Below are 27,877 nucleotides of genomic sequence, written 5' to 3'. Positions count from 1 at the left end.
AAGGGAAGGGGAAAGGAGGGAAGGAGAGAAAAATAGATACATAAAGAGAGAGAGAGAGAGAGAGAGAGAGATGAATATCATTTGATTATTATATCATTACTTTATTATCAAATATAATTTTACTTAAACATTCATTTGAGTAAAATCACCTGCCTGCAACTTAACATCTCTACAATAAACATTTTCTATATATCAAATGTTGTTGTATCATTTTCCATTAACCAAATACATGACGGCGAAAGTCGTGCAAAGTATTTTGCAATGTGCAAGATATATAAAATGATTTCACGCGTATATGTTGAGCGCTTTGCACAGCATTTGATATGAAACTTTCGCTGTCCTGTGTTTGCATCGATACGGAATGATTCAATGACACTTGATGTACATAAACTTAAACGTAAAGCAGGTACTGGTAATCCTACATTCACATCATTAAGGGTCCTCCCGCTGCACCCTGTTGAAGTTGTTTCATAATATTTTGTAATCCTGGCATACCTCCTGAAAATATTATTATAAATTTTAATATCGAAATAGAAAAAGAAAGAATAGTTCTTTTAATTTTCAAATATTCATTTTCATTTAAATTATACAAATATTACGATATTATTAAATTGTAAACGTGTATGAGAAACTAGAATAATATAGATTGAATCGAATCGAAAATTTTCTCGAGAACGAAAGTTATTTTGATGAGAGTTTTTTACCCATTTGATGTAGAACTCTAGGATCCATCATTTTTGCCATTTGATGATTTAATTTTGCCATTTGTATTGAATTTACATTTTTAGACATATCTCCTGCTTTAAATAATCCTTTGATACCGCCCATTTTTTTTACAACTGCTGCAAATTTTGTATATTGCGTAATTACATCTTTTACTTCTTTTTCAGTCACTCCAGAACCTTGTGCCACTCTTGTGATTCTACCTGGTTGTTTACTAAATAATTTTGCACCATCTCTATTGTCCAATTCTGTAAATGTTTCTTGTATTTAATATAATATTGTATTTTAATTTTTAAGATTTTCATAAATTTTTATAGATTTTATAAAAATATAATCATACGTATGTTTACATAAATATTTATGTCGATATATAATACGAATTTTTTTTTATAATTTTATCAATCAAGTACATTAAAAACAAACTATTTTCTCATAAATTGATGATATAATCGAATAAAAAATAATTCTATATATAAAAATAAGTCGAAAGGAATAGAGAAATGAATAGATAGATAGATAGATAGATAGATAGATAGATAGATAGATAGATAGATAGATAGATAGATAGATAGATAGATAGATAGATAGATAGATAGATAGATAGATAGATAGAGAGAGAGAGAGAGAGAGAGAGAGAGAGAGAGAGAGAGAGAGAGAGAGAGAGAGAGAGAGAGAGAGAGAGAGAGAGAGAGAGAGAAGAAGAAGAAGAAGAAGAAGAAGAAGAAGAAAAAGTTTATTTTCAAATAAATTGAAAATTTGTTTATTTGAAAATTGAAAATATAAATAAAATTAGCCGATATTCGATTAAACACAAATTATTATTAACCCTTTGCACTCCAGGCCTGTTTTGCTCGGTCGAACCAGCAACTCCAGACGATTCGAATTCGTGTTTAGTGTGTTCGGTGTGTTCGGTGGAATTTCTTACAGGTAATTTATGATTTCACACACAAATTAACGCATAAAACTTTTATATTTTAATATTTTATATATTTTTATATAAAGAAAAAAATTATTATATTAAAGTTTATTGTTGTTTCGTATGATATTTTATGAAGCAATTACCAAGATGCATCTTCGGTTTGTGTAGTACTTTACTTTTTAATTTTTTATTGCATAATTATTTGTTTTGCGCATTATTTCATTATTAAGTTCATTAATAAGAAATAGTTTTAAAAAATCTAATGATTCATTTGTATTAGAAGATATTTGCGATCTTGCAGATTTTTCGTCGGATATAAATTGTATTTTTCACGGTATATTTTCCGATTCTGTGCATATTATCCATTTGGAATTTTCTGTATCTTCTGTGATATCTTCATTTCAACTATTGCTTTTATATTCAATATCTATTATTATTTTTCGCCTCTAATTTCATTTCCATGTTCATCATGGTTTTCTTTATCGTTAATTTCTTTATGAATAGAAGTAATTTCGTCATTAAATAATGAAAAATCAAATTCATCTTTACTTGAGCTAATTTCATTAACTTATTTCACACACAATATGCTTACAAAACTCAAAAACTTTGAAAATAATATTGCCACGACTGTCAAACTCAGCCGAAGATGTCATCTGACTAGTCTAATTTGAGATAAAAAATCTAGCCATTTAACAATATATTATTCTACATCTCATAAGATTATACGTAAAGAGCTTAGAAATCTATTTATGAAGCGATATTCTAAAAAAATCAAACATAAATAAATATTATCGCCGCATCAATGCAAGTGGTACCGGAGAGTTATCGCTGTTATACAATTACGACATTAATTCAAGTGATAACCGAGAATCACCGTTGGAGCGTAAAGAGTTAATAGATAATTCTCTATTTCTATCTAAATTTTATTTAGAAAATTATTTATTTGCATATGCTTCTTCATGTTTTTTGAAAATTTCATATCACTTCAAATGATATATACAAATGTAAAGATTTAAAATTTCATATTTAAAATGTATAAATGTAAAGAGTACTTGTATTCATTAAAAATTAACCTGAATCGTTCATACTATCCATGATGGTCATTATACGTTTTAGTCTTGCCATAGATTCCTGTTCTGTACCTTTCGACATAAAGTCTTGACTGAAGCCAGGAATCATTCCCTAATGAAAAAAATTAAGTTTATTCTAATTAAATAACATTTAAATATATTAATAAATATTTTAATCCAATATGAATTAAATAGAAAATGAAATAAGTGCAATTATTTGCGATATTTTATATTTATATATATATATATATATATATATAAAACTTCTTTATAGATATGAAAACGATTTTTATAACAAATAAAAAAAGAAGCAAGAAAAATAAAACTTGCCATTAGTTGAGAAAATGGTCCCATTTTCATAACGTTCTGAAATTGTTCGTACATATCCCTTAAAGTAAATTGACCATGTTTGATTTTCTCGAGTAATTCTTCGTTATCATCGAGATTTAATTCATTGACTTTGTCTATGAGTCCTTCGATATCGCCCATACCCAATAATTTACTGATAAAAGGTTTTGTTTTGAAAGGTTCTAGATCATCTATATGTTCTCCTGTACCTACAAAGATTACTGGACTTTGTGTTGCAGCAACCCTATAGAAATATACTTACATAATATCAAGAACTTCTGTCGATTATAAACGACATTTTTTTTTAATCTCCAAATTTAATTTAATGCTTGATTAAAATGATTCGATTAAAAGAAAGGAAAGAAGAAATGTTTTAAAAAAAATAATAATAATAATAATATTGATATCTTTCGATATTATTGTTATCTTGAATAATTTAATTTTTATAACATTTTTATAACATTTTTTTTTTAACATTTGAGACTGGACGATATTTAATTGAACGTTCGGTCATTAATTAACGATGATTAATTATGAACATATAAAACGATATAAAAGAATTCGATATAAAAGACTTCTTCAAAATTGATTTATAAAAAAGTTTGAAAAAATTATTTTTAGAAATTATAAACACTTACGCTGAAAGAGCACCTCCACCTTTTGCATGTCCGTCGAGTTTTGTAATAATAATAGAACCGACGTTAACACGTTCCTTAAAAGCTTTTGCTTGAGCTTCGCAAGCTTGACCTATTGTTGCATCCATTACAAAAATTATATTGTCTGGTTGCTAGAAATAATAATAAATTATATTTATTAATTAAAACGAATATACGAGTTTTTACACAAATTTACAATATCGTACATTTTGTATAAAAATTACACACATATAAATTTAATGTACGATTTATTTTAAAATAAAATCTAAAAACGATTAATAAAAAAAACGATTAAATATATCAAAAAATATGAAAGATATATTTTGAAAATATCTCGAACAAAAATTATAGAAGAAGAAAACGTATCGTACTGATATTTACTTGATTCTTAATATAATTGAGATTAGGAAAATTTTAGAAAGCTTAACGATTAACAATATATCGTATGGGAATTTTTAATTCTTTATTTTTTGTGGTATATTCTAGCGTATTTTACAGCGTATTTTAGCGTATTTTTTGTATATGTATAATAAAGCTAAAGTTAATAAATCATTATTCAGAATATTTTCAAAATACTATCGATATATATTTTTCGTAAGTTATTTCTGAGATATGAATTTTCAGAGATAATGTTGACATTTGAGTTGTTATAACATATTTGAGAATTCTATCGAACAATTTCCTTACAGTCTACTGTATAAAATGATGATTAATATCGGCAGTAAATTAACTTCAAAAATTATTATATCAAAAATAATTAGATTTTCGTTTGAAAATTTATTATAAGAGATTGAGAATCTCTTATCAAAATCATCTCAAATTTCGATAAATATTGTAAACTATTTTTTTAATATTTTAGAAATTTTTTTTATATTTTTTCTCAATTATTAAATCATTTTCATTTAAATTTAAAATATTGCTTTATATAATGTAATATATTATTTATAATAATATATAATAATGCTTGTTGTTAATTATGTAAGATCATAATTATTGTCAAATTATATTTTCGATCGATATAATATTTCAGATATATTTAATTTGTTAATAATAATGATAAATCATATATATTGATTTAAAAATTCTTTAATTTTAAAATATTCAAAATTTATTCAATTTTACAATGTTTCCTAAATTTAATAATAATATGAATTAATTATTATCGATTTTAATATTATACTTACAATTGCATTCGCGACTTGAAGCATTTCTTCGAACAAAGATTCTTCCTGTTTGTGCCTACCACTTGTATCAACAATAATGATCTCGTAACCTTCTTTTTTAAACATTTCAACGCCGTCTTGTGCTATTGTAACTGGATCTACTTCCGTATAACTAAAAAATAAATTTGTACTCTCATATTATTATACGCTACATTATAAAATTATAATTATTTCGAAATTACGAATTATATTATTACTATTAAGTATGAAGAAAAAAATTATATAAAAAAGATTGTCAAGATTTTAGAACTCTAATTACTAAAATTAACATTAAAATTTTAGCAAAAATTTCCTATTGTAATAATATCGATGATATTTTTAAAATATTTAAATTTTTTAAATATTTTTATTCGTTTATACTTACTTTGATGAAGAGATATAATAATATTTTAATTAATTACTCACCTTCCATAAAATGGAATTCTTGCTTTTGTCGCATTTTGTTTTATTTGATCGTATGCACCAGCACGAAAAGTATCGGCACAAACTAAACAAGCTTTCCAATTTTTCTTTAAATAATGATAAGCAAGCTTTGTACAAGTAGTTGTTTTTCCTGAACCTTGTAAACCAACGAACATGATTACATTTGGTCTTCCTTTGATTGGCTGATAAGCTTTCACTCCAGGATCGATAAGCTGCAACAAATTGTATCATAAGATATTTCATAAATATTTCATATTGATATTTCATATTGTTTTTAAAAAAAAATTGAAATAAATTATTGAATTTTATGAATCGATTCGAATAAAATATTTAATGATTCTAATTCTAAATATGATAATTATTTTAATTGTTTACATATATTCAAATAAAATTAAACCTAACAAAATCTATTTTTGAAATCCTATAATGATTAATTTAATTTAATTAAATTTATACATATATAATTAATATTAGATATATTTTCTTTTGATATTTCATAATTGGAAAAATATTTATTTTCAATATTTGTCTTCAAAAAATAAATAAATTTTTCATTTTACCTTTACAAGTTCTTTAAATACAGCGCTTTGTATCATTCTCCTTTTGTTAAGACCACCAGCCATATCATCAAAATCAATTACAAGACGTACATTCTCTCTTAATTTTTTGACAAGTCTGATATTAACATCTGCTTCAAGTAATGCCGCGCATATTTCCTTTAGCATAGAATTTAAAACCTATAAAAAAATTCATATAAAAAGAATAGATATTAATATAATAATATTATTATGTTATTTCATATTATTAAAATTTATTTCAAACATTTGTTCCGTGCGTATATAGATATTAAATAGAGTAACTAATTTTTAATTTTATCTATTCGTCATTCTGAATACGTATAATTATAAAAATAAAAAATTTGGAATGATTAATATTTCATTGTTTTAAATTTATATATAAATACCATCTCTATCTTTATGAATATATTTTATAATAGAAATTTATATATATAAGAAAAATAAAAATTTTTTAAAAAATATAAATAATGAAAATTTTTTAATCGTTCTTATCTCCTTAATATCTCCTTAAATAATATTTCCGATATATTAAAGAAAATTATATAAAAATTTAAATTATGATAAAGAAATCATGAATTCTTTATTATATATATATATATATATATATATTTCAACTTTTCGATAATCTAAAATTTTTGAATAATCATATACTTAAGAATCTATTTTTATATGTAGAAGCGATATAGATATGTATATGCATATATATATATATATATATATATACACACATATATATATCTATATATATATATACACACATATATGTATTTATTCGAGAAAAATATCTGTATTATATTTCTCAATATGTTTTTTTTTTTTTGTTTAATAATCACAATTTCGTTTAAATTAATTTCAAAGACGCTCGCAGAATTTTAGAAATTTTAAAAATTTTAAAAATTAAAAAATAAATTCAGTTCATTTGTATTATTGAATCAGATTACATTCCTAAATTTTTATCCGTTTGCCTTTTGAATAAATAAAAAATATAAACAAAATTATGATTGATATAAATTTTGAATTAAATTTCATATATACGTACATAATGATGTATCGTACATTTTTTTCGAGAATATTTCCTAAATAAATATAAAATAAAATTAATAATAAAATAATGATATAAAATGTTACGATATTTCTATTGATAATAATTCATTTCTTTATAATTGTTATATTGTCTTTTCGATAAAATGAATATCGTATTTTTTAAAGTTTATTAAATTATTGAATTATTATATTGAAGAAGTGAAAACATTTAGAAAATATTCAAAATATAATATATGTCGAATAAAATAAATCAACATATGTTAGAATTTTAATCACTTGTGTCAAATGAATTTTAGGTTATGTTGTTGTATAGAATTGTACTTACTTCTTCATTAATGACAGTTGCATTGCTAAGGGATCGAAGTGCAGATGTTATTTTACGTCCTAAATCTGCGAGAACCATTTTGTTATCACTACTGTATTTCTTGTTTATTAGTCACACGTTTGGGTTTGCTACGCGCCTATTATCGAGGGAGGTACCATCCTAAGAATTATAGGTTGCTATTTCTTTTCGACTCGTTCGTTTTTTAAATGCATCGCATATGAGAGTGAGAAACATTGAATGTGTGTGAAATAGAGGGTAAGATCCGACATTGAAATTTGATGCTAGTTGATGCTAGTAAACAAAAATACAATGAAATTTTTTTTGCGTTGGTTTCTTGTTAACGAATATTTGTCTTCCAATTAAATTAAAATTTATAAATTAAATAAACATATCATTTATTATGTAATTTTAAAAATTATTAAATATTATTAAATTTATAATATGCGTTAAGTATTATGAATAATGAAAATTCAACTCGCAAATATTAATAATTAATAATAATAAAATTAATCAGAATATAAAAAGAAAATTAAATTTTGAATTTTCCGTTACCAACGATAATTACATATTTTGTATGAAAATGTAATATATATAATATTTATGTATATATGCGTATACATAGACATACATATATATATATATATATATATATTATAAATTGTATGAACCACACAGTTGTATTATGTATTTTTGTTCGATATATAGATCCACCTTGTCGTGTAAACTATCTATTGTATTTGCTTAACATCGATACAGTTGAAAAACAAAACTATTGAATTTATATTAGTTATAGAATTTATATTACTTTTATAAGTTACGAAATAATATATAAATTTATAAATTTTTTCAGAAGAATTTTCAGTGAATGAATAATAGAAAGAAACATTTTATACGGAGATCGAGTAGTTAGTATTATAATATAAAGGTTAGAGATCTAAAGAGTTACATTTAATTATTCGTGACTGTTGAAATACGATATTTAAAATTAAATAATGAAAATATAATGTATTAAAAGAAATATGTCTTGTGAGTCTTCTAAAGATCGACAAGAGAACGAAATTGAGGTTTTAAAGGTAATAAAATTATATTATCAATGATTATATTATTTTTTTATTATTTATTTTCATTTAATGTTTTTTTTTCTTTTTCTTTTTGTTATTTACATTAATATTACATATTTTTAATATCACAATGAGATATAAATATTATTTATTTCTAAGTTAAATTTCTTATGATTTTCATTTTATTTTATATGTTTATTTGTAACTCGTTTCCTTAAATGAAAAATATATGATAAACATTAAATATGTTTATGTGTAATGTGTATAAATATACCTAATAATAAAAATAATATTTTAATATTATTCATTTGTATAATTGAAATATAAAATATTATAAAAAACAGAAGAATTTGAATAAATAGTAAATATTTTTTAACATGCAAATATAAGATTTATGTGAAAAAATTTAATTATTTTATTATGAATTAAAAATCAGATAATAGAATTAAGAATAGATCATTTTATGTCTAAATATAATAATTTTTGTAATTTTCTAACAAGAATTTGAAATTTATTAATGTAAATACATTAATATGAATATTTATTCTATCTCATTTTATATATGTTTTTGTATATATATATATATATATATATATATATATATATATTTAAAATTATTTGTATTATAAATTCAAATAAAACTCTATAATAAACTATAATAAAAAATATTTATTATATATGAATTTTAAAAATGACTACTAGATATTGTTATATAGATTTAATAATTTATATACTTTTATAAAATCATAATAATCTTTTTAATAATGTAGATATATTTCTAAATATTTAATAAATTAATATATATATATATATATTTTTTTTTTTTATAGAGCATCTTTGGAGATGAATTATGTGATTTACGCCATGAAAAGAATAAAAGAAAATGGCAACCGTTAGACATATTGATTAGTTTGATGCCTCAAAAAGGCATGTCAGGACCGGCTAAAGTATATGCACAGATTGATTTACGTGTAATGTGCAGCAATAAGTATCCTGATGAGTAAGTATATTTTTTAGTTGTAAAAATTTTTTAAATGTTTTTTATTATTAATATGTTTGAAGTATTGAATAAGAATTTGAATAAATAGTAAACATTTTTTAACATGCAAATATAAGATTATTTGTAAAAATCAAATCTATCTTTGCCTTTCGATTATTATGAATTTTATCTTTATATTCTGGGAACAATATTTTTCTATAATTAACATTGTAAAATTGTAAATAATTTAAAATTGAATGCAAATATTTTAAATTTTGTTTTTGTCTAAAAAATTCTTTAATAAATATAATTACAATATTTTTTCAATTTTGAAGAAAAAATTAAAAATTACTTTTATTGAACAAAATTTAATTAAAGAGTATATAATTTTTATATCTTGAATTAGAAAAGAAAAATATTGAGTTAAATATAAGACGTAAAGAAATTATCTAATAATAATTAAATTTAATAATGAATAGATACATATTATAGATTTGGCATTGACTATTAACTAAAAATATTTTTTTTTTAAATAAATAATACTAAATTTTTCTTTTTTAATATTTTTTATCATTCGTAATATATAAAATATATAAATATATAAAATATATAATTTCGTTTATACATATTAAAAAATATAATTGTTAAATAAATACTTATTTTTTTCATAATATTTATTGCATTATATTGCACGAATATTTGATAGTAACATTAAAAAAACGTTAAATCTTAAGATATATGTTCATTTGATATATTCGCGGAAGTGTATGTATCTAATTAAGAACAATTGCAAAAATTTTTATTCTGGGATACATATATTAAAAAACTTGTCAAAAATTTATTATCAAAAAGAATTTTTCAGAATTGTAAAAATCATCTGTGCTCAATTCTTGATGTACACAATTTTTCTTTTGAAATTTAAATAAAATTTCAAAATAAAAAAAAGTGAAATATTAATTGTGTATATATAGAAACTTAATTCTTATTCTTAATTCTTATTCTTAATTCTTATTAGTTATTAATTATAAAATTGTTACGGACATTGACTTTAACGGAAAATTCAAGGTCAACGGGTCTCGTGAGCAAAACGAAAAAGACGTTCTGTCATTATCGATACGTCGTATAGCGATATATAGGGTATCGATTAAATACTGAAAAACGATCAATTGTTTCCATTATCTCATGCAATATGGACGTGCAAATGATTATTAACTGATTATAACTAAATCAGATTTTTAAAAATTGTAAGTTTCATTGTATATTATATTTTATACAATTTTATACAAAAATAATAACGTATTTATTACGAATACAAAATCTGAGATAATAACGATATATTTAAAAAAAAAATAAACAAAATAATTAATCTAAATTGTATTATTGTCTAAGAAAAAATATCTTTTTCATTATTAAATTATATATTGATGTATATATAAATTTCTTTATAAAATTGCGTGCTAATTATGGAGATGGCATTGATATAGAAGATGACAATGGATTTATACTATCGTACAAATCTTCATCCGCGATTTGAACTATTATTTTTCTTATTTCACTTTTTAATCTTGCTTTATTAAAATCAGATTTTAAAGTTTTTAATTCTAAGGCTACATATTGGCCAAATTTATCATATTCATCCATTTCTTGATATGAACTACTTAATGTCGTTTTAAAGAGTTGGTTATCATCAATTTCTCGCTTTATTTTTTTCGATGATGTTGTACTTGCGCTGGTCGTCTCTTCCATCTCCACATTTTCTTCGTAAAATACATTTTCTTTCTTCTTTTATATAGATAAATTATATAAATAAAAAATAATTATTTATCATAATAATTCATATTTTATTTTATTATTTTATCACAATAATTTATATTTTATAATAATATTATATTTTAATACTATGATATAATATAATTTTTAAATTTAAGAAATAATAATAATAATCTTAATTTTAATAAAATTTTTGAATTTTTTCAACTTGTAATGTAGACAAATGATTAGAAAATTCGTAATTATTTATCAAAATTTCGTTATATAGACATTTATAATGATTGGCACGAATATTTTTATTATTAATATATTTAATAATTAAACGAATGAAATTAATTATACGATATTGCCTGATAATCGAAAATGAGGCAAGTTCATTTTTGAAAAAAAATTTGGATATTTGAATTTAGCGTGATCTTTTTATGTTTTGATGAAATGAAAATTCGTTGGTAAATTGTACGTTTTGAAATTTTCGTATACTTTTTTAATCGAATAATTTGAATAATTTAATTAATATAAGATTTAATTAATATATATATATAAAATATTATATATATATATGTGAATTATAATACATATAAAAAAATAAATATGATGATGAATATTGAATATTGATAATAATATATGCAATAAATATTTATAATTTAATTTATATAATTTATGAATAAAATCTAATAGGTTAGTTTATTCTTTTAAAAAAATATAAGAAAGTATCAATAATGGATGAAATATCGTTAATAAATAAATATAGTAAATAATATATTTACTTATTTAATAATATTTTGTTTTTTATAATTTATAATTTATTTATTTATAGACAAAACCAAATATAATTATTAATTCTCATAAAAATTTTTTATGATTATATAAATGTATTTAAAATTATAGAAATGTGAACATTTGAAATTTTGTAGATTTTATTAATATTTTTAAATAAATAAAAATGCAAACTCTTTCATAATAAACGAAACGTAATTATAAGAAACTATTTTTACTTACAATAGACATTGATGTCTGCGTGTGTAATGATTGTGTCACATTTATTGTAAGTGGTGGAATTAAAAATTTTAGGGAATTAAAATAAATCCAATTTGATTCCTCTATTTCATCGGTTCCTTTTTTCCTTTTTTTTTTTTTTTTCAATTCTTGTGACATCTGTAATTTGAGTAATTAAATAATACTCAAATTTTCTTCGAATTCGTTTACTTTACATTGTCTTACTTGGTTTCTCAAATTATGTATTTTTCTCTGAATTTCTTCTATGGAACATTCAAAATGTAATCCAATTTCACTTAATATTTTATTTTTTTTTTCACGATTTCTATAATCCATATGTTTTTTATCCCACAATATTGACTGATGTTCATATAATGTAATTAATTTAAATGTATCATTTTTATTCCATTCTTTCCGCGGCGATAACATTTTTCTCTTTCTCTCGCGATAGCTACTTTCAGAATAGTGCGCAACTGGTTCGTATGAAACAGCTCTCAGAGAATTGATCGACAGGCTCTCGGACAGTGACTTTCGGACAGTGACTCTCGGACAGTGACTCTCAAACGCAACATATCTATTTACATTCTCGAGATCGTGATTGATTACAATGTAATTTTCAAATAGATATTTACTTTTGTTTATCCTTATTTTATATTTTCATAAAAATAATATATATGTATATATATATGTATATGTATATGTAGATTTCATATAAAAATTATATGATATAGATAGGAATATATTTAATTTGACATTATCAATTTTTTTGCGGATGAACTTGTGTATATTATTAGACAAATAATCTTTTTTTTTTAATAATAGTAAAGTTATTAGTTATTTTTAAAATAATAAATAATATTTTTTAAATTTAGTAAATATATTATAAAAATTTATGTAAATATATTGCGAATATGCAATATACACATAGAATAAACATAGTATTTCTATAAAAATTAAAATATTTATATAATTTTATTTAATCGATAAATTTATACGCGTATTGTACAAATTATTAATTATATATGTCGTTTTATTGTACTGTATAATATATAAAATTTAATATAATATATATATAAAATTTATATAAATATAACATGAATCTTTATCAACGTATAAATTAAATTGGATCATTTTCCAATTTTATTTTTTTACGAACTTGATCTCATCTTTATAATTTGTAATTATATTTATCTTGTGCATTGAAATTTAATGAAAAAAAGCAAAGTTTTAGAAAGTTATAGAAAATTATATGTACTTTTAAATATCTGCTTAAGACTGATACCAAATTGGATTAAGCAAGTCAAATATATCATATTAGGATAAAGTATCATCGAATGTTTCGTTGTTTTCAACGTATTTATTGCTATTATTGCTATAATTGAGTATTTATCGTAGTACAATATTCTTTCTCCACTATTCTTTCTGATCAAGATTCGTAAATAGATGTATCAACGAATCGTGTTATACTTGCATGATTTGTTTTTCTAATTATTTGCACAACAGTGAATAAAAATTATCTCGATTGTTCCGTCTTCGAATATTTTCCTAATTATTAATTGACAATATTGCGATCAATCGTTTCATTTATCAATATTCATACATAATTATGTTTTCTTGAATATTACGCATAGTTGATCGATAATAATCAATATTTATATTTATAAAGAATTCTTTGATATATTATTTTAAGGTATTAATCGGAATAAGGAATTCTTTATCGATTTTCTTATGATTTTTGGAAGATTGATGTAGAAATCAATATTTTGAATAATTTTTTATGCGTGTGTGAAAAAAATTTGATGATACGAATCGCATAATATTTACAAGTGAAAAATGAAATATGATATTGAAGTGTTATGAAGATGATCAATAATCGTGGATCTTATAAAAGACAAGATGGCATTATCGGAAGAAAAGATTCGATCGATCAACCAACAAATTGATTCATTATAAATTTATTCCAGTTGTAAATATCGATATTTGAAAAAAAAATCGTTATTATTTAAATAGAACTTCTTTTATACGTTCGTAGCTGCGTATGCGTAAGCATATGATTATTTATCATTCTTCAATGTAAATACATGACGAAAGTAGGGCTGTTAAATATATAACGAATAAACTAAATTCAAAAATTTACTTTCTCATGGATTATGATAGACTTAAAATTTAGTGCCGAATTCTTACGTATTGTATGGATTCTTTCGAATCTGCAAAAAGAAAAAAATTCAAAATATTGATTTTTACAACGTTGGCTTTACATATTTAAAAATCATCGAAATTGATAAGAAATCTCTTATTCTGAAATATTACTTCGAATATTTAAATAATCGAAAATTAATTAAAATTCAATATATATTTGATACATTATATTTGATAATTATATGGTACGAAAATCTAGAAAGTACGATCGCATAAAAAATAATAATATGAACATAAATAATTCAGATTTTAATACAATTTAATCACAAATATAGATATATTATACAGTTTAGATGTAATAATCTATACAGTTTAATAAAAAAATTTTTAAAAGTTATATATATATAATCTTTGCAAAAACAAATTTTTTATTAAATGATTTGCAGAACACCAAACATAGAGTTAAAAAATAGCAGAGGTTTATCTCATCAACAAGTTGCAGCATTATATACTGAATTAGTGGAATTAACGAAACGATTACAGGGAGAAGTAATGATCTTTGAATTAGCGCAACATGTTCAAAAATATTTGCACGAAAACAATAAACCAAGATATAGTAGCTTTTACGAAGAGATGGTTTCACGACATCAAGAAAAAATTGAATATGAAATGTTGGAAAGACAATTAAAAGAGGATAAAGAAAGACAGGTTAGATATATGTATATCAGTGTTACGTTAAATAAGATTACATTTTCTTTCTAATGAAAAAAATAGAAAATATATATGTGTATGTATATATATATATATATATATATATATATATACCAGCTAATAATTATAAAGAAAAATTTATATCGAGTTATATTGTATATCCAGTTATATGCAAAAATATTTTTCACACTATGTATTGGTTGTCGATTCAGATGCTCGAATGATTGGATTTGTATTGAATTTTGGTATAATGATCAATTTTTTATTGCACAATTGTGCATGTATCTTTTCTCAATTGAAGACAAGTGTGTGCGTGCGTACGTGCGCGCGCGCGCGTGCGTGTGTGTGTATACACATATATATATAAAATCGCTTTTCTGTTTGTAACAGAATGCGTTAAACGCTTGATATTCAAATGTTTTAGCTACATATAAATAAATAGCTTGTCGCATCAAATTAAGTAATAATATATTAGATATTAATTGCATATTCGAAATATTAAATGTAGAACGTAATTAGACGTTTATAGAAAAAAATCAATAACGAATTTGATAAAAGATCATCTAGAACATAGAATATTATCTTTCCTTCATTTGATATGGAGGATGGACTAGAGTTTAAATGAGTTACATAAAAAAATATTAAAACATGTTAAAACATATAATACCGATTTTAATGATATTTTTGCATATAACACGAAAACTAATCCGATCATTGGTTATTGTAACATACATATGTATTACTTATACTATTTTTGAATAAGAAAAAATTGCTCAAAATATCCTATCGAATATATTTTGAACATAATTTATCGACAATATAATTAAACAAATTATTATATTCATCAAGGATGTTTGGCCTGCCAATTTTATAAAAAATAAATTTAATTTTAGAAGATAAAATTCTAACAGTTCTTTCATTTACAATATTTTTTTTTTTTTCACGAAACATTTAAAACGTAAAACATATTCTCGTCACTTCTATTTATTATAATAGAATCAAGAATATTTTGAATGATCGTCTTTCTATTAAAATATTATTATATAAATGTTTGTAAATAATAAATTAAATATGTTCTAGATTTCAGTGTTATATAAATAATAATAATAATATATATTTTATTAATTTTAATTTTTCTCAAATTTTCTGGATTAAGTGCACGATTTTTTTTTACTTTTTTTTAAGTATTTTGATATTTTATGTATACATAATTTTTAGAATAAAATGTAAAATCAATGATCTCATATCATTGATATAATATCGAAGAAAAAAAAAGAAGAATCTTCGATGTTTTTAACTAATAATGGGTGAATATTGAAGTTAAATATTCAAGATGGAAGATTCAAGAAATGTTATAGCATCTGATTATAATTAAGTTTTATCCGTCGATATAACAATTTTATAAATTCGTACGAAAAATTTCGAGAACTTCTCACAATGTTTGAAAAATACAGATTTGGATATTTACACGATAAATAAGATAAATTTGAAATATTTTTTCGAATCGAACGTTAATTCGTATGATAAAAAAAAATATATATATGAAAATAAAATGAAAAAAGATCGAGTAATTATTGAATTTTGTCAATAAAATTCATAAACTATCGTTGCTTTTTTTTCATAGAATTGTTGCGAGAAATCAAGAACATTAATATATATAAAATATAACAAATTATCTGTTATATCTATACAAAGCATGAAGCAAAGAAACTTTCAAAGTTCAAAATATATTTGAAAAATTATTTCAAATTGATAAAAATTGATAAAAATATATTCAACAATAGAAAATGATATAATGCTTATGGACAAATGCTTCTATATAATAAAAACGCACAATTCTCATTTTCTAACATTGAATAAATTGAATAACGATGATGTCAACATTATATTTCTTCCTAAGAACACCACAATTATTTTATAATCGAAAAATTAGAAAATAATAAGGAAATTGAAGAAGATATCTTTTTATTATTATATACTAATAAAGAAAATCTTTCGTTTTTTTCAAATGATAAAATTTTCAAAATAATAAAATAATACCATTTACGAATATATTATGAACATTTATGAATGATTGTATTAATTTGTTGAAGAAAACTTAGAAACTATGTATATTATGTGGTACTTATTTTTTGCGGAAACAATTCCTTGGATATAAAATTGTGAAAAAAAAAGTATACGTATGAAAGAAGAAATTCAAAACCTGTATGTTATGTTTCTGATACGATATTATATGTGTACGATATTATATTACATTTTATGCGAAGAACCAAAGAAACAATTGGAAGAAATATATGATAGATTGTGTTTGAAAATGAAAAATGAAATTTGGAAATGTTATTGATCTTTGAAAAAATTGAGAATAAAATGATGAAAGATAATAATAACATAATTGAATCGAAATCGTTGCTGAGGTCGTCGGTGAAGAGGAATAATTTTTATAGTTCGAAAGCGAATCATCATGCATAAAATTACAAGTTAAGTCAATATATATTAAAAATTTATTACGAGTAAGTGTACTTAAAGAAATTCAAGATTATCCTGATTGATAAAGGATGAGGATTCTAGTAGTAATTATATAAAGAAAAGAAATGGTAAGTAATACTTTTTTAAACGATTCATTACTTTGTTATATTTGAGTACATTATTGCTAGAAAATAATCATTTCCAATATTGCAATTTATTTTCCTTATATTCCTCAATCTTCTTAATTAAGAAGACTTCTTTAATTAAAAACATTGTTTGAAATTACATTTAATACAGTTAAATTTCATAAAAAATTCTCTTATTGGAAAAAGATTCTATATTGTAATATTGTAACGAGTGTATAATTCGTCTGTACAATAAAAATTTTGAAAAACTTAAAAATTTAATAAATTTAAAAATTAAAAATTTTTTAGAAAATTCATATTCTAAAAAATAAAATTCGTGTTTATACAATATGTATCAAAGAATAAATCAATATGAATAGATACATATATTTATTCAAAAATTTATTGGGATGATTTTTCGATCGAAAATAAGGATTAAAAAATATATATAATAAATGATGAAAGATAATAATATTAATTAAATATCAATTTTCTAATTCTTTCTAAACAATTTTTTTTTCTAAACAAAATTTAATCTATTTCTATATTGTATGACCATAAATATTAATTTTAATCGTTTATAATATAAAAAGACAAAGAAATAGACATAATACATTTGCTTGACATAAGATATACAATTTTTTTACTAAATAAATAATTATGCGTTATGTTATTTTCGATGATATTTCAATTTATTATTATCTTATTGGTATTTTTAAATTGATAATAATATAATATACATTAATTTGAAAAATGATATGTAATACCATAATGATAGTATGCAACTAAAATTAGAAAGTACGATCTATATGTATATATATATATATATATATATATATATTAAATAAATGATAATTATTTTTATCAAAAGTAAAGTCAAATTGATTGATATAATAAATTTTTTATTATAATTATATCTATTTTCTCATGCAGTTATTTTTTTTCTTAAAATTAAAACAAATTTTTTTTTCATTTCTTTTTTAAAATTTTCTTTTAAATATTATCTACGTAATTCCACAGTCACTGCAATTCTTAATGTATATATCTTTAGTATTGCAATTTAATTTTGTAATAAAATATTTTTATTTATACAGTAATTTCATTGGTTACTGTACTTTTATAATAAAAAGAAACTAAAAAAATCAATCATTCAAATTAAAAACAATAAAAATGGCAGGTTAAACATCCTTAAAATATTGTAATTATTTACATTTATAACTATATTTGGTCATTGACACTCAGATTTTTTTATGATATTCACCTAATCGAATCACATTTTCAATAAATAATTAAAAATTGTCGATTATAATTACAGTAAAAATTTGTATTATTTGTGCTATATTTCTTTTTGTGTTATTCAAATCATGTTAGGTATTTTAAATATGTATACATATATGTAATATCCGTTTAATTATGAATAGTTCATTGTATAAATAAATTTCAGGTATTACAAGATGAAATTCAAAAAAGACAAGAAGCTTTAAAAGCTGAGCTTCGTAACCGAAAAGAATCTATTCGTTTATGTAATGAACGATCGAATAATCTCTCTCAATCGATACCGTCATCTCCTCAAGAGAGATCACGGATTTATTCTCGAAAAAGATGTGCTAGTAGTTCTGAAAGTTCCGATGGTTTCCTTTGCGAACATAGAGGAACGAAATTATTGCATTTCGATCATAATAAAGGTATACGATTGATCATATTTATTAAAATTTACTTTTATTTAAATTTTTATTTTTATTAATATAAAATAAAAAATAAAAATATTATATAAATTTTGCAATAATGTACATAATCATTTGTCTTTTTTAGATAAAAACAATATGATTCTTCTTTATTTTCGATATTTTCTCTGTATTTTTGCATTTAGAATTAGAAATTTTTTAAATCTTTATCTTTTTACTTATTTTCATTCATGTAAAATATCTTCTCAGAATATTTATTTATTATAATTTATTTATATTCAAAATCAAAAAATTATAATAATCGATTTCATTTACGTTTGAAAAATTTTCAAACTTGACTTATTCGAAAACATTTTATATAAATATACGTGTTATAATAAAAACTTATATAATAGAAAAATGCATTAAAGTTTTAAGTGTCCAAGGAATTATAAATTTTAACATGTTCAATATTATTTTTATTTTATAAATTAATCATTATAATTATAAATATAAAATAAGAAATAATTACAATTTTCATTCATTTTTTTGTAATCATTTCTATAGGTGAACGACAGGTATACAGAGCAAAATGTATGGGTCATAGTACTAAAGGATCGGTTGTTTATGCAGGTGTTGATATGACAACTGGAGAATTATTTGCGATTAGTGAATGGATATTGAAAGTGAATAACAAAATTGATGAAAATAATATTCAACATATTATGAAACAAGTAGGAAGTTTAGAGCAAGAAGTAAACCATCTACATAAATTACATCATCCAAATCTTGTACATTATTTAAATATGAAGTATTTGCAAGAAGAAGATGATGTACTTATCTATGTTCTTCAAGAGTTCGTGGTAAAAGCAATGATAAATATATATATAATTGTGATTTAGACGAAAGATTCGTATTTATGCAATTTCTTTAAAAATAATCACAATAAATGTAATAGCAAGTATAAATATTGTATAAATATAGGTAATAAAGTAAAATTACTAATTATATGTATAAAAAAAATGTATATTTTTTTTGTGATATATAAATTTGATAAGTTAATTAATTCAATTTATTATTTTATGCATTTATTCTTAATATTAAATTATTTAATATTAATATTTAATGTATCTACAATTTATTTTGATTTAATGTATCTACAATTTATCTTTTATATTTAAAACTGCAATTTAAACATTGACGCTTTATATGAAATCTATTAATATTTTAATATTAATAATGGAATATACATAAAATAATTATGCAATTTTAAATATTAATAATGAGAATTAAATAAATTGTTTACCGAATTTCAGATAGGTAGCAGTTGTTCTTTTTTCTTATTGGAAAACATCCCGGTAAACATCGATTTTCTACGATACCTAGCAACTGGAATCCTCTCGGCATTAAGATATCTTCACGAAAATAATGTTGTCCATAAGGATCTACGTGATACTAGTATTTACATTGATAGCACAGGAATAGTTAGATTGTCAGATTATTCTTTGAATAAAAGATTATCTGATATTTATCAGACATGTGCATTAGTTAAATCTGAACCAGATTTTCCAAGTATACAAGGTAGAGGTGGGAAAAAAGCAGATATTTATCGTTTTGGTATTCTTATGTTTTCTTTATTAAATGGAATCATAGTTTCTGGAGATAAAATTGATCCAACGACAATTATACAGGTATTATTTTATAATATATATATATATATTTTTTTATATTATATACATATTTATATTTTTATAATTAAAATATATTTTTAACATATACGAGCATTTCGAACGATATTAATATTAGATATAAATAAAAAAGATAAATGAATTAAAGATTCGAAAAGTAAAAAAATAAAAAAATTATGCGTAATGAAAAAATATTTCGTATTTTGAACGCATAATCAATTTCATTTTAATGCTTATTAATAATTTTAATAAAAAATCTAAGAATAATATAATTTTTTAATAATTTTTTAATAAAATCTTAAATAACAAATTATTTATTACTAAAAAATTCTTTATTTCTTTATTTCTTTATTTCTTTATTTCTTCATTTCAATTTTCATAAAATATAGTAATAATAATGTAATAAATAGTTATTTGTATAATTAATTATAAATCAATTGTAATGTAATATCTACGATTTTTTATTATTTTATTATTTTTTATAATTTTATTATTAATTAAAATACGTAAGATTAAACAAAAATTGAATTTTTTTTTTAAAATCATCATATTGAATCATGATGTTAAAATGATCAAATGATTAAAAAATCATATGATTTTAAATAAAAATAATAGATATATAAATTATATTCTAACTGTTTCAAATTAATTCTTCCAATTTCTGTTTTCATTGATAAATCGTAATTGTTTATTAATACAGTGAAAATAAGAATGTTGCATTATTGTGAAATAAAAAATATTATTCGAATTTGCATTTTATATAATAAATTGCATTTTATATATTTTCTTTTTTTAAAAAAATTTGTATCATAAAAAATTATAATTCTTCAAATGTTTCAGCCTGATCTACAAGATTTTTTATTAAAGTGCCTTATCAATGATGAAAGAAAACGTTGGTCCGCCGAACAATTATTACAACATTCATTTATAAAAACACCTTTAGCCCATGCATTATCACCTCCAAAAATACCACGAAAAGATGAACAGGAAATTCATGAACCGGAAGAACCTGATACAGATATTCGACAATATGTACCTCCGTTAGGTAGTCATTCAAGAATTACAAATGAGTTTGAAATTCTTGAATGGCTTGGTAGGGGTGCTTTCGGCGATGTTCTTAAAGTGAAGAATAAATTAGATGGTGGAATTTACGCTATTAAAAGAATAGAATTAAATCCAAAGAATAAACAACTTAATAAAAAAATTACTAGAGAAGTGAAATTGTTGTCACGAATGAATCATGAAAATGTAGTACGATATTATAATTCATGGATAGAAAGTGCTATAATAACTGATGCGGTAGAAGAACGATTATCCATGACATTTTCCGAAAAAAGGAGTCCAGATCCGCTTAATGTAATTATTATAGATATTTATATTAATTTATTAATTAATAAATTAATTTTTTGATTGTTTAAATATAAATTTTATTTGTGAATATAAATTTCTTATTTTGAATTTAAATATTCGTTTCATTGATAAGTGATAATATATTACCACAATATTTAAATTTTACTTAATTTCATGAAAAATTTTTTAATTCATTTTTTAATTCAATTTTTTAATCAATTTAATTAATAATTTAAAACTATTCTTTTACTTTATTATAATTGTTGAAAAATTTGATAAGAATTCGCAAGAACTTCATTGTTTTTATGTATTACAAGAAATAAAAAAAATTAATATATTACGTATTATAAAAAAATTATTATTTGAATAAAAAATTAATTTTAAATATAACGAATACATTAAAAGTTCATATATAACTTCTATTTTAATTTTTTTTTTTTTTTTAATTCTTTCATTCAATTTTCAGCATTTAGGAATGGATGATATCGAAAAATTGGCACCACCACTACACGAAGTTGAATGGAATGTTTCATATAAATCTCGAACAAATACAACACTTCCAGCTGATAGCGATGAAGATAACAGTGATGCTTCGAGTGACACTGACAGTGATGAAGATTGTGCGTTTTTGTAAGAGATTAATTTTTAAAATGGTGATTTATAGATCGCTTATTTAATATTTTTGCAATAAAAAAAATAACTATTGTCGAAATTATATAAATATTAAAATTGTATTTAATCTTTTAAGAAAAATGTAAATATTTTTAATTTAATTTTATTCATTTCATCAATAGATGTTTGAATAATTTTATAGTTTTATAGTTTGAATAGTCTCGCAATAAATCTATTATAACATAAAAATAAAAAGTTATGATAATGCAGTTTAAAATAATATTGCAAAATTTTAATTTATAATTTTTAAAACTAAAATTTTTTAGATATAATAAATGATTTACGATAAATTTTTCAGAATGCAAAATCTTTTAAGAATAGATTCTTCTGATAGCATAGAATTCGAAAAAGATACAAATTATCAAACATCTGCATCAAATATAAACAACAACGAAAACGGAAATATAGATGTATCAAAAGAAATGGTCAGAGAAATTCAATTTATGTACATTCAAATGGAATTTTGTGAAAAGAGTACTTTGCGAACAGCTATTGATGGGGGACTTTATGAAGATCGAGAAAGAGTATGGAGATTGTTTCGAGAAATTGTCGAAGGTCTGGCACATATTCATCAACAAGGAATGATACATAGAGATCTGAAACCAGTAAATATATTTTTGGATAGTAACGATCATGTAAAGATTGGAGATTTTGGTCTAGCCACAACAAATATACTTTCATCTTTTGTACACACAATGGAAACTGACAAAGAATTCCAAGGTTTAGAGAAAGGTAAATGTTCAAAAAAATTTAAAGTTCTAAAATTTATTTATTAACATTGAAATTAATATTATAATCTCAAATATAGATATAATCGGGAATTTAGAAAATTAATTTCGAAAGATTTTTTTTAAAAAAAAAAAATTTTGTTTAAAGAATTTGAATAAGTTTTTAAAAGTTCATCGAATTTGAATAAGTTTTATAATATATCATATATTAAAAAATTTTATATTATATTATATATTTATTATATTATTTTATATTATATTATATATTAAAAATTTTTTTATTATATGAGATATTCAGACAAAATAAATAGAAAATTTAAAAGTTGATTAAAAAAATTAAAACAAATACAAAAATGAAATATCATCATCATGAACAAAATATTATGAATAAAAATTATATCTGTTATTATCTTTTCAGATTTTCATGTATAATATATTATATATTTTAGGTATTAGTTTTGGTACAGAAGAAGTTGGATCTTTGACAGGACAAGTTGGCACGGCACTTTATGTAGCTCCAGAACTTACAACGAAAGCAGCGAAAGCTATTTACAATCAAAAAGTGGACATTTATAGTCTTGGAGTAATATTATTTGAAATGTGTTACAAATCTTTAACTACAGGAATGGAACGAATTAAGATTTTACTTAATTTACGATCGAAAGAAATTATATTTCCCTCGGAAATGCAACAAGCTGATATGTCACGACAAATTCATATTTTACGGTATAATAAAAATTATATATATAATAAAAATTCATTATTAATTTTATGTTAAAATTTATTAGAAAGAGTCTTATTAATAGTATCTTATTCCATAATTAATTATATATTTTTTTTTTTATAACGTGTTTATAATTAATATCTATATAAATAAAATATAGATTAAATATTATACTTAACATTTAAATTAGTTAACTTTATTACTTAAATTAGTTAAATTATTTACATTAACTTTATCATTATAGCTGGTTATTAAATCACGATCCTAGTCAACGACCCACGGCTCAAGAACTTCTTTCTTCAGAATATTTACCTCCTGCACGACTTGAAGAAACGGAACTGCAAGAGATGATTCGTCGCACTCTTTCGAATAATCAAAGCAAAGCATATAAATATTTGATTTCATGCTGTTTCATGCAGGAAGTTAGTCCAGCAGACGATATTACTTACGATATGAATTTACCTAGTAGAGGTCATATCAATTTTATTACTTGGAGAAAGTATCAAGAAGGAGTAAAATCCAAAGTAATCGAAATTTTTCAAAGACATGGCGGTGTTTATTTAGGGACTCCTCTATTAATACCAAAATCTCACCAGTTCTGTAGTTTTTCACCTTCTAGTGTCAAATTAATGACTCGCAATGGAAACATCGTTTGTATCCCTCATGATTTACGTGCCGTATTTGCAAGATATATTGTATGGAACAATGTACCACATATTAGAAGATATGCTATAGAAAGAGTCTTTAGAGATAAAAAGGTATTATTACTTTATATTATTACTTAGTGTTTTAAAAATAATTGAAAAATAAATTTTTTAATATTTAAATATATTAAGTACATGGTATGAATAAAATTTTTTAATATCTTATATATCTTTTTTATATATTTTTTTCTTATATGTAATTTCATTTTTTTAGGTTTTGGGCTTTCATCCAAGAGAACTTTATGAATGTGCATTTGATATAATAAATCCTATTCCTGATAATCTTTTAATGGAAGCTGAATTAATATACATTGTCTGGGAAATCATTAATGAATTACCTTCGTTACAAGAACGGAATTTTACTATTCGCTTGAATCATACCTCTTTATTACAAGCTGTATTAATGTATTGTGGAGTTGATAAAGAAAAATATCAAGATATTTACTCAATTCTTCGAGATGCACGTGATGGAAAATTTACAAGATTTCAAATACAGACCCATTTAATAAGTTTATGTCTAACTGATCAGGCTATGGAAACGTTATTCAATTTATTTGAAACTGAAAGTTCTGTTGCTAAAATTCATAGTGTTTTAAAAACAATTACACGAAGAAAAGGAGATGCTGCTGCTTTTGCTAGAGAAGGATTGAAAGAAATTGAGATAGTTATGGAGAATATTGAAACATTGGGTATAAAGGTAATACTATCTTTATTTCAAAAGAATTGAAAAATTTCAATTGAATAATTAGAAAAACAATTTTGATGATTAAAAAATTTTATATTATATTATATAATATATATAATATAATTTTATATTATATATATTACATTATATACATTGTGTATATATATATATATATATATATATATGTATGTATGTATGTATGATTTATATATTATATAATTTTTAGTTTATAAAAATATAATAAAATTTAAATTTTATAGTGGCCTATAGTGGTAGTACCTCTTCTAGTACATAATATAAATCAACATAGCGGTATAATTTATCAAATTACATGTGAAGTTAAATGGCGTAAAAAAAAAAGTGGAGAGGAAGTAATAGCAGCAGGAGGTCGTTATGATAAAATGCTCTCTTCTTTTAAAAAAATTCTTGAACGTACTGGAATGGCTAGTAAAGAAATTAAACAATTTGGCGCCGGAATTAGTATCTCATTAGAAAAATTAGTTTCTGCAGTTTCAGAAACCTCAGAATCTGTAGAATGTAAATATGGAATCGACGTTGCTATATCTTGTATGGATAATCATCATCGCGGAAAAGAGATGATTAATCTTTTAAAAGAATTATGGAATCTTGGACTTAAAGTTACAATTTTAGATTTAATTTCCCTTGAAGAAATTCTTGAATATTGTCGAGAAAATTCTATTAACCATGTCATTTTTTTAAAAAGTGGAGAAAAAGGAAGTGTAAGAATCCAAAGTTGGGAACGTGATAGATTTCAAGAAAAAAAAATGAGTAATCAAGAAATTGGAGAGTTTTTTCAAAGATTAGATAATTCTGTACCCATCTTAAATAGATCTGAAAGCAAAACTGTGACAAATGATAATTTTTTAAGTAATAATAATCCAGTTAATGTTAATATTAATTTTATTTTATCAGAAAGAGATAAACTTTCTGGTAGTTCAAGAAGAAGTTTAAAAAATTCTATGATTGCACAGATGTCTACATATTTTCAAAGAATTTCACATAAAATTCCTATTGAAATATTTGCAGTATTTTTAGAAATGAGTGTTGTAAGAATAATAATAAGTTTCTTAGAAATTGATGAAGAAGATCAAAATTTTTTAAAAAGTATACAAGTTATTATAGACAAGTAAGTTTTTATTTTTATTTATTATATTTATTTATTATATTATTTATTATATTATATTATATTATTTATTATATATATTATATTTATTTTTATTTTTGTAAGATTATATTTAAAATTTAAAAAGAAACAAAAAAATAAGATATAATTTTACTGTATTTGAATAATATATATAATAATTTCACTATATTTAATTTATGCTTTGAATGATTAAATAATATATATAGTAAAAAAAGATTATATCTTTTTTTAATTTAATAGCACAATATCAATATAAATTACGAACCGCATCGATATATTCATATTAATTATATGTATTTTATAATAAAAGTGGATTTAGTTAATGCATAATATCAACATGATTTACACCAGTTTTAATAATTTGTTGTTCGCAGATGACAACTTCTTTATGGCTAGTATTGTATTAGATATGGATCTGAATATATCGACGTTAATTAAATATTTTTCGCTATTGAATGAGTGATGTTTAAAATTTATTTTGACTATAAAGAAAATAAATGTTTTTGTATAGAAAAAAAAAATATCATATATGTGTAAAAAAAATAGATTTTTTGAATTGACTTTATAATATAAAAAATAAAATAATTTTTAATTCTTGTTTAAAATTAATTTTTAATTTCATGCTGATAAAAATTTTTTTGTTTTATCTTAGACATCCAAGACATAAGAAATATATAAAGGAAATATGTGAAGAAATGCAAGAAGTAAGAAAAGAAAAACAACGACCCGTATTAATATTGTACAGTTTGATCGATAATCAATATATGACTCTTCTATAAATAAATTTTTTTTTACAAAAGCTTCATGACGGAAGATATAAAATTCGCAAAAGCAAAAATATATAACAAATGTTATTAAGTGATTCATAATAAAGTAATTTAATTTTGTGAAATTGTTTATAATTATTTCAAAATAATTTTTATCTCTTTCACTGTATAAAA

General features: G+C 21.8%; 2 protein-coding genes across 6 annotated transcripts; one reads left to right on the top strand and one right to left on the bottom strand.

The window, feature by feature from the left end:
- Positions 1–80: 80 nt before the first annotated feature.
- Positions 81–7,586, bottom strand: LOC107997425 (signal recognition particle subunit SRP54). The gene is made up of 9 exons (XM_017056018.3): positions 7,310–7,586; positions 5,923–6,099; positions 5,345–5,574; positions 4,901–5,051; positions 3,699–3,847; positions 3,043–3,304; positions 2,716–2,824; positions 705–971; positions 81–498 (listed from the first exon to the last, which is right to left on the bottom strand). Exons 1-9 carry the CDS (start codon positions 7,385–7,387, stop codon positions 425–427), a joined length of 1,497 nt encoding a protein of 498 aa, XP_016911507.2. The 5' UTR covers positions 7,388–7,586; the 3' UTR covers positions 81–424.
- Positions 7,425–27,828, top strand: LOC107997384 (eIF-2-alpha kinase GCN2). Of its 5 annotated transcripts, XM_062086170.1 has the most exons (15): positions 7,425–7,564; positions 8,160–8,382; positions 9,201–9,370; positions 14,701–14,962; positions 19,001–19,241; positions 19,788–20,083; positions 20,537–20,911; positions 21,749–22,264; positions 22,725–22,888; positions 23,229–23,662; positions 24,108–24,384; positions 24,627–25,140; positions 25,301–25,783; positions 26,032–26,918; positions 27,589–27,828. In XM_062086170.1, the coding sequence occupies exons 2-15, from the start codon at positions 8,329–8,331 to the stop codon at positions 27,713–27,715; spliced, it is 4,800 nt and encodes a 1,599-aa protein (XP_061942154.1). In that variant the 5' UTR covers positions 7,425–7,564; positions 8,160–8,328; the 3' UTR covers positions 27,716–27,828. The 5 variants fall into 5 exon arrangements, with proteins under 5 accessions (XP_061942154.1, XP_028522290.1, XP_028522289.1 ...); XM_028666489.2 differs by lacking the exon at positions 7,425–7,564 and having other exon boundaries at positions 7,963–8,382; positions 19,854–20,083; XM_028666488.2 differs by lacking the exon at positions 7,425–7,564 and having other exon boundaries at positions 7,963–8,382.
- The last annotated feature ends 49 nt before the right edge of the window (positions 27,829–27,877 follow it).

Source organism: Apis cerana, linkage group LG15, assembly GCF_029169275.1.
Source record: "Apis cerana isolate GH-2021 linkage group LG15, AcerK_1.0, whole genome shotgun sequence".
NCBI classification, from domain to species: Eukaryota; Metazoa; Arthropoda; class Insecta; order Hymenoptera; family Apidae; genus Apis; species Apis cerana.
The sequence above is the reverse complement of the archived record's forward strand: the minus strand, read 5'-3'. Positions and strand labels throughout refer to the sequence as shown.